The following is a 14190-nucleotide window of genomic DNA, read 5'->3' on the forward strand; positions in this document are numbered from 1 at the left end:
AACCACGCGCCGACCCGTGGCCATGCGCGAGAGTGAAATTGTATTCTTTGTTATTTAGCTTATACTGCACTTATTAACCTGAATCTTGCTTTGGTGCGCTCATGCCCTTTCAGACAATCACTTGGAATAAGTTTGTAACAAAATATTCGCAATTTCGCCTTCAAGTGGCAATTTTAGCTCCAAGAGATCATCCATGCGACACTAGCGCCACCTAGCGGATAGAGCAATAAGTGTCCATTTCGGAGCTCTGAAACATTCTCTATGCTTTTACGACACTAAACGTAAATATTATTTGAAATACAACAGTAGTATTGATAAAAGTTCTGAGAAAATCGAAAAATGTACAAAGGGGACGGGGTTTTTTCACTCGTTTTTCGATTTCACAAGTATGAATTTAGTTTTCGGACGACAATGTACAAAACTTGATAGCCATCGCTCTAAATATTCAGACTTGCTAGTCTAAATTCAAATTTCAGACAACAGGTCAAACTTTTCAGACAGTTGGTCTTAATATTCGTACCATTTTATGAATTTACGATTCAGACCACCAAGTAAGACGAAATCAGTCTGAATTTTCATATTTTTTTTTACAGTGTAGGCTCTTACAGTATTCTCCGTGGGGCCGTACAGTATTCTCTGTAAGTCCGCACAGTCTTCTCCGTAGGACCTGGAAGACTGTATAGTCCTACGGAGATCACTGTAAGGTCCTACGGAGAATACTGTGCTGTCCTACAGAAAATACTGTAAGAGCCTACGGAGAATATTGATAAGGGGGCTACGGAGAATTACCACAAGCTGTTTACAGAATTTTCCGTAGCTTTTTGCCACAGTGAGCGTTTACTGTGATCTGCTCACGTGATTCACTGTGATCTTGTTCACGGTGTTTACTGTGATCTGGTTCACAGTAAACACTGTGAGTTTGACGCCGCTCAGCACCGACGTCGACCGACGTGCTGCAAATCAGTCTCGAATTCACGGCGTTTACTGTGGCCAGATCACAGTGAACACTGTAACCGAGATCACAGTGAACACTGTAACCGAGATCACAGTGAACGCCGTGAACTAGTTCACAGCAAACGCCGTGAATTGCATCAGCAAACATTGGTAATAAATTAACGGCGTTGACAGAACATTTTTTGTAGAGTGTGACGTCGTCCCGGGCTTTTTTATTCGAGGCGCTGTCGCCTATCGGAGTTCCACAGGGAGGTGCCTTCGGGTTCTTCAGGCGGCGTTGAACAGACTGGCCAAGACCGCCAGTGCGAGGGCAGCCGGCGTGAAGTGCACCCCAGCGGACGAGGATGACTCTGGCTCCACCAGTGGCACCACTCGACGCTCAGCCATCTCCAGCCAGAATGAGGACGAGTCCTTGAGCGTTCTCTTTAAAGTGCCGTTTTCGTAGTCGACGTGGACCAGGCCGTAAGGAATACTAAGGCGGGAACAGAATGACATTGAATTGAAGTTTCATGTTCTTCACGCCTAAAACCCTACAAAATATGGTACGAGCATATATAGTTCAAACTAAATATACATGTTACACGAAGAAAAACAGTTGGTAAATTACGAAGTATTTTCCTTGTAAGCTTGTGTATGCTCAAAATACTTTGACAAGCTGTTTTTTTCCGCAAGGCTCAAAATAGCTTGAAAGGTTTCCAGATTGCAGTGAATTCAGCGCAAGCGTAGTTCGACGCAAAATTTCTCCTACGAATCGTTTTGGCATTTTCTTTCTGAGATAAAAGCAAAACCTTCGTTATACGAAGGAATTTAGCATCGTTTAGTGCATGTGCCATTTCCTTCATTTTCAGGGAAATTTCCTCGTAAACAGTATGCACCAGTTAGTTAGTGCTTGCGGCCATGCAATATATAAACTTTTATTTAAAGAGAAGTATCACTCCCAAGTGAATTTGACGGGTGTTGTGCATTGTTGAACACATTACGTGGGAAAGTGCCACAACCCCCTGCATCGGTTGAAACGTACCTGAAGCCCTTGCTCCACTCGTAGCTGTCGATGAGGCTCCATGCACAGTAGCCAATGATCTTCGTACCGAACTCGTGAATGGTGGAAACCATGGACCGCATGAAAGCCTGCGTGGTTGACGGGTGTTTAGTGCGAAATTAGGGACAAAACAAACATCCTACCGTGCCCAAAATTTAAAACTGCTCGCCACTGGCATAATTACGAAGTATTTTGAGCATATGCACCCAAAGACTTCTTGGATAAAAAACACCATCTGGACGTATGCTCAAAATACGGTGTTATAGGAAGCTACTTTTTACTTCGTAAGCAAAATCCTTCGTAATATGAAACATTACTCCACGATGGAAAGCAATTCTACAACGCCTACATACTTTGTAGTTATGAAGTACAAGCTTGGGAGACTTGATGGAGTGAATGGGTGGTGGTCACACCCATGAAAGTAAGGTCATTTTACCTTAAAAGGGGCCATTGCCCGCTTGAGGCCTCGAGCTGAGCACGCCACTGTCCCCTGCGTGTACTGCTCTGGAGAAGAGGGCACTTCGACGCCTCCTAATGGAATAATCCTGTCAGTGTCCAAGACAATCCTAACTGCTCAGAGGTTTCAGAGGAGGCTAAAACTGCTTATTAGCTCTCTTCAGTCCAAAGCAGCGAATCATGATATCACTGAAATACAGCTTCCACGTTTAAATGCAAGGTTTATACTTTTACACTCTCGTTCCAGGAACGTGACATCACGTTGAAACGAACGTGACAAAATGTGACGTTCGTTTGAGCATCGTGTCACATTTGTATGACTGTGAACGAGCTGATTTTTGGCCAACTCACATCCGAACGAATGTGACAGGATGCTCAAACGAATGTGACATTTTGTCACGTTCGTTTCAACGTGATGTCACGTTCCTGGAATGAAAGTGTAAACAAGTCCATTGCCAAGAAATTTGAAGAAGCATGTTGGCGTCACAGAATTTTTGGCTGAGCGATAGCGAAGCCTGTTACTTCAGTGGGGTTGAAAAGTTTTGTCTGTCTGTCTGTCTGTGTGTCTGTCTGTCTGTCTGTGTGTCCGCACTACTCCTCCTGAACGGCTCGGCCGATCTTGGTGAGACTTTGCACACTTCTTGGGTATGTCCTTGGCTCGGCACACGCGAAATTTCACCATCCTAGCTCAACTGGTTCAGTTTTTATAGCCGAAAAACACCTAAAAACGGCGAAAAATAGAGCTTTCTGCAGATAGATCACTTCTGGCTTGGAGAAAGGGGGGTCTGGAGGGGGGAGCCCCCCAGCCTTAACAAGTTAAAAAGTGACAAGGGTCAAGGTCGTGTTATCTGTAGATAAAACAACTCTATTTAGAATGTAGGGGGGGTCTGGGGGGCGGAGCACCCCAGCATTCAACAAGTTAAAAAATAACCGACAATGGACAAGCCATTGCCTGCCGCAGGCAGGCTAGCGCCGCAGGCCAAGGTAGGTACGCCAGGCGTGGATTGGAGGAACAGGCAGCGAGACATCGCGAAGCCTGTTACGACAAGACGCGGTCTGGCGTAAACCTACCTTGTATAAGAAATAGCTTTTTACGTCGGACAATCTGCGCTGACTGTTAGGATTGTCTTGGATCAGCACTGACAGGATTTTTCTATTAGGAGGCGTCGACTCACGTGAAAAAATGACAACTGAACATGAACAACTTACGCTGTGATAAACTGCTCTGAGGTGGTCGTGCACGCCGGGAAACCCAATGCCGTTCTCGGTTATCATGATGGGCACATTGTACGAGAACCACGTCCACAGCAGCGCGCTGCGCATTGCCTCGGGAGCAATCTGAATGACACAACGATGGGGACATTGCAGGCATGCCTCGTACGCCAACTAACCTAACTGCACTGAAAATACTTTCACTGAAAATCAAATAGTGATACATTTCACTCTCTGATGGGTGAGACATAACTGTCTCACCGAAAAAGGGTGATACCAAAATGTATCACCGAAAAAATGGTCGCACACTTATGTATCACCGAACAAAAACTAAACGGGACGGGCCAAAAAAGGGTGATACTTCCCCCACGAAAACAAGGGCCAATCTCACGGATGTCTCACGTTTTTTTCGATGATACATTTGTGTACGACCTCTTTTTCGGTGACACATACGTGTACGGCCATTTTTTCGGTGATACATTTGATCCAGGAAGCGGAAGAAGGGAATAACTCGACTTATCCCCAAATTGAGTTTTCATTTTATTATTGTGCCTTAGAATGGTTTACATCATTACACCAAATTATTTGACTGAATTCCAAGCAGTTTAGGAGAAAATCCACTTGGAAAAAGGGTATAACTCAACTTAACCCCTTTTACAGTCTAAATTTCATTGGAAAATGGAGATAACTCAACCTTAGTCTACATGAGTCCGTTTGACAATTTGGCAAAGGGATATAACTCAACTTGTGTTTTTATGAATCTAGTGTAAAAAGAATCAACTCAACTTAACCCCCAAAATTTTAAATTTCAATTTGGAAAAAAGAGCTAAGTCCAAAAAATACACCAGAGTAACATACACTTTATGCAGACTATTGTTCCACTTGACTTGTCTCCAAATTCCTCTTTGTTTAGGAAATATAAGGTGAGCTGACTCTGTTTTCCATTTCAACGGAAAGTGATAAGTCGCAGAAATCCTCTACGGAGTGACCTTACACTTTTGATTTTTTTTTCCAAAATTTTACTAATGCTTTTTGAAATTATTAACATGTGCAACATTCATTTGTTTTGTTTTAGTTTTCCCTGCTAACAGTTTTTTGTTTCTCCTGAAAAATTGCCAAAATTGAGTTATCCCTTTCTTCCGCTTCCTGGATCATTTGTGTTACGACCTTTTATTCAGGGATACATTTTGTATCGCCGAAAATTGGTGAGATGTCTCACCCTTTGAATTACAGTGTTTTGACTGGTGGAAATGAGTACGACAAAAGGACGGAGCATTTTTCTCGACCGTATCGCGGAGGCCTCGTACACGATTCCCGTGCCCGTTCACTGTTAATCCATTTGCGATACAGACCGCACTTTGAGCGCAATACAAATTTCATCGCACTTTTCTGTGGTAGTGAGCATTCGAAAAAGGTGCGATGAGCTGGTGCATCGCAAACTTTTCCAATGATCATTGCAAAACACTGTAATTATTGCAGACTTTGCGTTGTCATCGTAGCAAGTTTTTTTTGCAAAATTTCCGATTTTCATTGCAGAAATGTACGATGATCGATCATTGCAGGATTTGGGGATACATAAGTGATTGCATCTGAGGTGCATAATGATTCGTGGGAATGACATCACAAGTTTTTTTGTTGAAAGTATCGCAACTTGGACAACAACGTGCAAGTGTATAACACTTGGATTAGCAGTGTGGGTACTACGGAGAACCAGTGCGGAAGGTTCGTTCTCCTTCCGTACCCTATTTCCTGTAAATTTTCCGCACCAAACTACCAAACTTCTTCAGTGGACTGCACTGGTAAAACTAAAGCGTAACTCTATGCTTGAGTCTAGCACAAAGTTACGCTTGAAGACGTTAGGCTTGAAATGAAGCATACTTGGGAAATTCCTCCATGCATATAGACAGAGGGAATCTTGGCCGATGAGCCTGCTACGCTTGACTTGAAGCGTAAACTGATAACGCTTGAAAACAGAGGACAATGCTACGCTTTAGCTTTACCAGTGTGGTACCGGTACAGTCATACGAACCATAGTTGATGGGAATTGATCAAGGCTCTCTCCAGTTGGAGAGCGATAGCCAACGTTCATAAAGTTGGCCTCCTTGAAAAGTTGTCTTAGGGGTACGTCGACGGGGCGGCGCGGTGTCGCTGGGTCCTTGTACGAGACTACCATGCCGTAATACACGTTGAGACCGATGTAGTCCGTAGAATCTGTCGAAACGATTAGTCCGATACTACTCCGGGGCAATAAATAATGTCAGAAGTAATATGTCAGAAATAATGTCATTCTTTTTCAATTACATATAGGTTCTAAGTAAATTTAACTACACTGGAAGCCAACGAATAAGACATCACATTCGTTTGAACGTGAAAACCACGATGTCAGATTGAACGTGACAAACAGAGAAAATTCATACTCAAACGAATGTGACACACCGCACCGCTCTGTCACATGACTTCGGGTGTGACACGAAATCAGCAGGCAAACTGTCACATTAAAACGAATGTGACACATGGTACCCATTGACATACATCGTGTCACATCCACATCCATTCGTTTGGATGTGACACGATGTATGTCAATGGGTACCCTGTGTCACATTCGTTTTAATGTGACAGTTTGCCTGCTGATTTCGTGTCACACCCGAAGTCATGTGACAGCGGTGCGGTGTGTCACATTCGTTTGAGTATGAATTTTCTCTGTTTGTCACGTTTAAACTGACATCGCCGTTTTCACGTTCAAACGAATGTGATGTCACATTCGTTGGCTACCAGTGTAATTGCTAAGTTAACTCATCAACTGTATAGCTCAGAATAGGTTGTACTGAGCCTTTCGATGACGAAGCATAGAGAAAGCGGTACATCGATATCTTGATCGAAGCGACTTCATCAGATTCAAGGCTTTCTCCTAAACAACGCTGTCATCAAGGAGACTTACACACTAAGTGTTTTTGTACATATTTTGTACGAGACATCACAGTTTTTTGTGCAAACGAACTTTTCGTACAAATTTGTTCAAAATTTTGTACAATTTTGTACATGGCGAAAAATGTGCAGTTTTTCGTACGAAAATTGCACGAAAATTTCGTGTGCTCATAAAACTGCTGTCTCGTACAAAATTGTACATAACATTTCGTGTAAATAAACTCCACTTCGACTTACTCTTGAGCATGGCTTTCTCATCTTCGCTGAACTTGGGCAGCTTGTCTCCCACAATGTTCTTGACCAACTGCGGGTAGTCACCATTCACCAACGGATTCAGCAGCATGCCGGCAAACATTTGATTGTAGGCCTCAGAAGCGTAAACATCCTCAGCAGCACTGGAGGCCGGGACGGACAATAGAGTCGTCACAGTGAAGCCAATCTTGCCTGAAAAGGATAGACTCGTTGCAGTTGCCACAAGAGTTTTTTTTTTGCATTGCAGGCGCCACAATGTCATGCAACCGCCACAAAATAACAGGAAAAAAGACGCAGGAAATCGGTCTCTTTGACCCGTCCTGTAAATAAGTAGTGTTCGGGACTTCTGCTCGTATTTTACACCAAACGGGATTTTCACCTTCGAGCGCGCACAAATGGCCACGAAAGTACTTTGTAATTTTGAGTAGTTCACCTTTGCACAAAATTGTGCAATCGTTTTAAAATGTATGAATGTGCCCGGAACTGAATTGTTGTGCACGAATCCGTGCGTTTCACACGCATGCTCAATTCTGTGCAAGAGCCATGCGTATAAAAACTACTACGCGCACACACACGCACGAGTTTGACTCCAGTCCTCCGATATTTGAACTTTTGAAAGACAATCTAAAACTCTAGACGGACTCGTAATTATAGAACCGTCGGAACTGCTTACAATTGCATCATTCGTCAGATTAAGGTTTACTGTAAGGTGAAAAAACTATCTTCCAAAGTATAGGTGGCAGTGCTTTGGTTTTTGGTGATTTAGTTGCTTACTATAAAAAACTTTTACAGCCACAGACTGGACTCCCAACTCCCATTAGTTCCAAAGTTATGAGGGTTTTAGTGTTATTTTAGTGGTTTACTAAAAATTCTCCTTGCGATGAACCAAAAAGTTTACGGAGGTGTGATTTTTTATTTTAAGGCCCAATGGACATGCAAACAGACTAGCAAAGCCGGATTTCACAATATATGCATAGATGAGCTGTAATTTCTGTTTGGAAAATGCGTTTTGAATTTTTTACTTAAATTTGGTAAAATTTTGCTATTTTTTGGCGTTTTTTTGTGTTTTTTGAGAAAAATTCCTGTTTCGTATTGGAATTTTTGGAAATCCAGCTTTGCTACGAGATAGGCAAATCAATAAAGAACTTGTAAAACAAAAATCAAGTCTCGACAACTTTTGGTTCATCGCAAGGAGAATTTTTAGTTAACGACTAAATTTCTTCCGTAAACTTCAATAACTCAGAAAATAATGGGAGTTGAGTGCCTCAACTTTGGGCTTAAGTTCATCTTATAGTAAGCAACCTGAAACCTAAATACAAACATGATGCCACAATTATTTTGAAAAATGATATTTCACATTTTTTTCACTTTACAGTAACCTTAACGACATTATTTGAGTAGAAATGTCCACGATGCGTTTATTACCTAAAAATTAAACGACATTATTTGAGTAGGAATGCCCACGATGCGTATGTTACCTTGGTAATTTCCCTCCCGAAAAGCTTTGTTCGCCACACCGTGTCCCAAGAGGAAGTTGTGCAGGCACGGGTAGAGGTTCAAATCGCTGATAGAATCCATGGTTCTGCCTCGGGCGAGGGCGATCATCGTGTTCCAGTAGGAACAGTACACGTTTGGCTCGTTGACAGAGGTCCACAGATTGACCTACAAAGCGTCAAGCATGCGTAAAAACGTGGAAACGTGTGTTCTTAAATTAAGGGGGCTCATACATGTTAAACACACTTTGTAAAAAAAATTTTTTGATGTAGATGGATTAAGATTTTTCAATTTCTGTGTTAAAACCCTTTTAGATAATTGAGTAAGCTTCATTTTGGCTTAAAGGAAAGTGACTTTGGACTTTTTTTGAGATTTAGTCGAAACGTTTAAAATTTTGTTCTCGTAAGATTTTGTTCGCATACTTGCTCAGATCTGGGGAAAAATCGGGGAGACTCATCCCTAGTAGTGTCATAGAATTGACTACAATGGGCCCTTTATATCTCTATAGTTTTCAAGAAAAAAATAAAAACATTTTTTGTTAAAAAATTTTTTTAAAAAAATTGTTAAAAAAATTGTTTTTATTTTTTTTTTTGAAAACTTTTGCAGATAAAAAGCCCATTGTAGTCAATTCTATGACACTACTAGGGATGAGTCTCCCTGTTTTTTTCCCCCACAGATCTGAGCAAGTATGCGAACAAAATTTTACGAAAACCCAAAAATTTAAATTTTCGACTAAAACTCCAAAAAATGTCCAAAGTCATTTTCCTTTAAGCCAAAATGAAGCTTCCTCAATTATCAAAAAGGGGTTTTAAACACAGAAATTGTAAAATCTTAATCCATCTGCATCAAAAATTTTTTTTTTACAAAGTGTGTTTAACATGTATGAGCCCCCTTAAAGAAGTTTATATAATTCTAATCCGATGTTAGATTCGGCTTAGGATTTGGTAGGGTGATTGAAACTAGGAAAATGAATGAGTCAGCACCATCACCCTTCAAATGGGCGAGGCAACTGTGATGCCCTTTTTCAGGTGAAGAAAAATTCATCATCCAACATTTATTAGGCCTAACACGCGTTTCGTTGCCGAAACTCAAGTGACGTCTTCGGGGACACTGTTAAGTTCCCGATAACGTGTTCGCGGGGTCCGTTCACTCAAAAAAATTTTAATACAAAATTCTGTATTTGGTTACGCAGTAATTTCCATTACAAATATTACGGAATTTTGTATCAGTACTGACACAAAATTTTGTATCACGCGTTGCGGTAAACTGTTTCCCGCGGTTTCCCGGTTACAGAATTCTGCACTGCTAACATCATGAAACCTTGTAGTTTTTAATACGAAATAGTACCCAAATTTCGGCGATGAATTTTTCACTGCCCAAAATTGATTCACCACTGACTCGTCACCCAGAATGGGGCGAAGATAAGTGCGTAACCCGATGAAGGGGTAATGGTAATGGTGGTGACTCATTCTCCTGATTCGGGCAGTCACATCATACCTTTGATCCGTACTCCTTTAGTAGAAATTTAACGTATTCCTCAAATTTCGCTACCATTCTTTTGTCCATCCAGCCATTGAATTCGTCCTCCAGGATTTGAGGATGGTCAAAATGATACATTGTTACCTGGAACAAACGTGATCTTCAAATCATGGTAAAGGTGTTGGTGACTTCACATTCCCTCGTGCCGTGAAAGACTCACTGTCAGAAAAAGTGTGAACAGCACAACAAAAGTACAACGAGTATTCTATAGTACGATTGACATATTTTCTTGCAGTGCAGTGCACACACCGCACACGTACTTTGATATATTACGTACCACGGGGATCATGTTGTATTTGAGGATCTCGTCGATGAAACTGTGGTAATACGCAACTGCTTCTATATTTGGATTCGAAGTGTTTGCATCCGGCATTATCCGGGACCAGGCTATTGACATCCGGTACAACTGAAGCTGCGAGCAAAAATTAGTTAGAAGTTACAGCGCTGCTTGTCTCTTCGTTGGACAAACTGGGAGGAGGCGACCGCATGACATTAATGTCGGTGCGATCTTGACAGGGATAACCGGAGGGCGAATTCATTATGCAATCCCGTTAGTTACAAGTACGTTCTAAAAGGAGCGAACGCTGACGCCTCCACCCTTTGCAGTAAAATTAGTAATTCTAATGAGAAAGTCAATATGTCACATGTGTTCAGGCAAGGTACCTCAGGTACCTTGCCCGAACTCATAGATTCATACCTTAAGGTCCGCAGCGACCTTCACGTCTTCTTGGAAGCGATGATACGAGTCCGCCGCTCTATCGTGAAGGTTGGTGTGGTTGAAGCCCATTGGCCCGAGCCTGCCGGAATGGATGGCGAAGTCCACCATGCTCTCGGCTTTCCCTTTGGACAACATTGGTGAAGTGAGCCCAATTCGTGTTTATTCGTCTTCCTTCCTTTCCGGCCGACACACTCATTCCAGGAGCGTGACATCACCTTGAAACGAATGCGATAAAATGTCGCATTGCATCACATTTGCTTGGATGAGAATCAGCCAAAAATATGCGTATTCAAAGTAATGTAACAATGCTCAAAGGAGCGATTCATTTTGTCACGTTCGTTTCAACGTGATGTCACGTTCCAGGAAAGAATGAATCGCGTAATGTTTACAAAGGTCAAAATATTCAATCTCAATGCGAAAAAAATAAAGTTACGTGACCGGCTGAATAGCAATACACTGTTAAAAAATGGTTGTACAGAAACAATCAGATGAGTGAAAATTTAGTCGTTCCAAAACATAGAATTTCATCATGAACCAAAGCGAAACAAATGTCGTTGAGTCTAGTAAGCGACATTTTGTCGTTGAAGAACAAAATTCTTGTTATCACTCTTTACGATACAATTTGTGTGGAAACAACATCTTTTGCAATTATCTGCTCAATTAAAGCATATTATGAATAATCATCTATTTTGTTTTTCTAGTCATAGAAAAATTACTATTGTTAAATAAAAACCATGCACAATAAATTTAGCGACAAAAGTACTCTATGGATATTGTCGCAGACATTACAAAATTTCTTTTGGACTTTCAATACTTGTCGTTGATGTGTTATTGTTGGTGCATTATTACAAGTTAGTCGTTGTGAAATTATCCCTTAGTTCCAATACGACTACAGTTTAACAAGCTATTCGTTCCACAACAAATCTTGTCGCTAAAAAAGTTAGCGATAAATGTGTCGCTCAGTTACGACAAAATTTTTATCAGTGTAGTACTAAGCCAGATTTTCGTTTTGCGTTCCACTTGCACAGGCTACTTCTGACAATACATGTGAAAAATCATAGATGACGCCTCGCGAGAGGCAGATTCAAGCAATCTGTTGGCAAGTTTGGGCGGTTTTTTAAAATAAACGGTTATTTTTTACTGTGTGGCAAAAAGTTACGATAAGTTACTAGTAACTCGATCCAACACCAAAATAAATTCAAATTGTTGTATTTCATGGAATTTGAAGTGAAATAATGACGGAAAACCTGGACCAAGGTTCAAATCCCTAAAATGACTGAGAGGGGCGTCGTTGAAATGAAAGAGAAAAACCTGACACAAATTGTCTCCCATACGTTAAATTTCGGGGGGGAGAGACGTGTGGTCTCAATGCAGTAAGGGGCGATCAGACCAACGAGGCGGCCTAAGGCCTAACAGGATAGAAGCTATTTTAAGGGCTTGTGACACTCTCTTTCCAGGACTCTGACTTCACGTTGCAACAAGCATCCAGAAATGTCACGCTGCTTTGAGCATTAAGTCACGCTTGTTTGGATCAGCCATAAATGTGCTTACTCCCAATAATGACATTTTGTCACGCTTGTTTCGAGGTTACACTGAGAAATGGAAGCTAGCAGATCGTGCAGGTTCAGCCCGGACCCCGGCGTAAAACCCCGGTTTTACCGCGCGGTGCAGCTCCGAGCTGAACGGCGCTGCCTCGCAGGTTGACCTGCACCGCGCGCAAACCGACTTACGGGCCCCTCGCACCGGTGGAGCTGCACCATGCACCGGTGCAGGTCGGACCGGGAAAGTGGTGGGGGAAACGCTCACGGTGACGCTCTGCGAGTACGGATTGATGGCAAGAGTTTCATGGTAGGTGGCCTTTACTCAGGAAGGCGTTTAAAAATTATCGAGGTTCTGCGACCTCTGGTGGAAGGGACCTGCATCTCGTAGAGACAGCAGCATCCGTCTCCTCCCGCACCACGTCAGACGAAGTGGTCCGTGATGGCAGGGAGGATCATGGGTGCACCCAACCAAATGGCCGACCGCAGACGCCAGCGAGTGGCAACATGGAAATACGTTTTTCTCGACTTAAGTGTAACATTTGTTTTAAAACTGGAAGCCAAAGGCTAGAGCTGACTTTTACTTGGGCAGCAGATGAGATATTTGTCGAAAATTATTTACTTTGGCAACATAAAGCGGAAATACTTATTGGCGAACGGAGACGGCGCTCCAAGCGCCACCTAGCGGCAGGTTTGTGAAACCTGACGCCAGGCACGTTGGGTCACCGCGGTGCAGCTCGACCTGCGCCAGGCAATTTTCACCAAAACTGGCGCAGGTAGACCTGGGCCGCCCGGCGCAGCTTCACCTGCGACAACCGGTGCGGCTTGACCTGCTCTATGGTGCAGGCGACCTAGCAGAATAATCCGTCAAGCCCTGGTGGGTTTGCGCAGAGGCCCGTAAAACCTACAATTCTCAGTGTATGTCACGTTCCTGGAACGATCCGAGGTTATCTTCACCACTTAGCTTCAAAACTTACCTCCTTCATTCCAAGCGCCTTCGGTCTGTACCGCGGCCACTCCGGCGCCTAGAAGCAGATCCTCCGGCAGGGCGAAACGACTATCTTCGTTGCCGGTCTGGACGGTGGCTGCCGTGCCCAGTGCCGGCAGCACGCACAGGAGGAACAGCATGTGGAGAGCCATATGGAGGGTGAACCGCAGGTACAGCAGGGTAACGAAGTATCTTCAGGTTTGAAGTAAAAATTAGAAGTGAACTTCTACTTCATACAGCCATTCTTTCGGGCGGTTCCTTAGAAAACTATTCAACTGTTTTTCCTTTCGATGAAAAACTAACGACACGGTAAAAACGGTTCCTGGTTTTCCCAGGAACCTCCTGGAAATCGCCTATGTCTTCGCCATAGGGCTCCTGGGAAAATCAGGTACCGTTTTTACCGTGGAGCTTCCCTTAGTTCCTTAAATTTTCGTCACTTGAGTTTTGAAAATGGATAAAACAGTGATATGGTGCTCCAATTTCACCTAAATGTATCTTAGAGCTTAGTTCAAGAGTTTTCATGCGAAATGTGCATCCTCTCACTTATAAAGTTTTCGAGAGAGCTATAATGGAACCCGACGTATACTTACACAAAGGAACTCCGCCGTAGGTATGAAGGGACTGCGACACGAATTGGCTCAAGCAACACCTTTAAATGCGAGCGATCGAGCTCCCGTCTGATATTCTTAGTGTGTGATTTAGTTCGGGACAGGCGCGACAAGCACTCGTGCAGAAGTGGAGATACTTACAACAGTCTATCGCTGATAGCGACATGTGTTGAATTTCTTCGGGACAATTCTGATTGCATAAAAGTTGCAACATGGATGAGAGAGGGGCATTTCGGAACTGACATAGTCGTACACTCTCAGACTCGTATTGACTTTGTTCTCTTCATTATTGACATTTTGTCCTTTGCTTACGTAGTTTTTTAAGCAGCAATAATATGTAGTATTACTTTGTAAACATGTACAATATTGTTCACTATAAAGATTAAATTGTCATCAATTATTGGCTATTTTTTAAGTCAATTGCGTATTGACTCTTTGTCAATTGCAAATTGACTTTTTATCGATAT

General features: G+C 42.6%; 1 protein-coding gene across 1 annotated transcript; it reads right to left on the reverse strand.

The window, feature by feature from the left end:
- Positions 1-833: 833 nt before the first annotated feature.
- LOC117649378 (myrosinase 1-like) lies at positions 834-13848 on the reverse strand. The gene is made up of 11 exons (XM_034392073.1): positions 13706-13848; positions 13105-13307; positions 10569-10711; positions 10149-10283; positions 9830-9955; positions 8317-8500; positions 6824-7030; positions 5691-5872; positions 3659-3787; positions 1976-2082; positions 834-1426 (listed from the first exon to the last, which is right to left on the reverse strand). The coding sequence occupies exons 2-11, from the start codon at positions 13265-13267 to the stop codon at positions 1222-1224; spliced, it is 1581 nt and encodes a 526-aa protein (XP_034247964.1). The 5' UTR covers positions 13268-13307; positions 13706-13848; the 3' UTR covers positions 834-1221.
- Positions 13849-14190: the final 342 nt, after the last annotated feature.

This window comes from Thrips palmi, unplaced genomic scaffold (assembly GCF_012932325.1).
Source record: "Thrips palmi isolate BJ-2018 unplaced genomic scaffold, TpBJ-2018v1 HiC_scaffold_4, whole genome shotgun sequence".
NCBI classification, from domain to species: domain Eukaryota; kingdom Metazoa; phylum Arthropoda; class Insecta; order Thysanoptera; family Thripidae; genus Thrips; species Thrips palmi.

Excerpts from the sequence above, each read along its gene's own strand:
- LOC117649378 (XM_034392073.1), bottom strand. The coding sequence starts at position 13,267 with ATGGCTCTCCACATGCTGTTCCTCCTGTGCGTGCTGCCGGCACTGGGC. Across the intron at positions 9,956-10,148 it reads AATACAACATGATCCCCGTG|GTAACAATGTATCATTTTGA; the intron begins GTACGTAATATA and ends CGTTTGTTCCAG. Across the intron at positions 1,427-1,975 it reads GAGTGGAGCAAGGGCTTCAG|TATTCCTTACGGCCTGGTCC; the intron begins GTACGTTTCAAC and ends TTCCCGCCTTAG.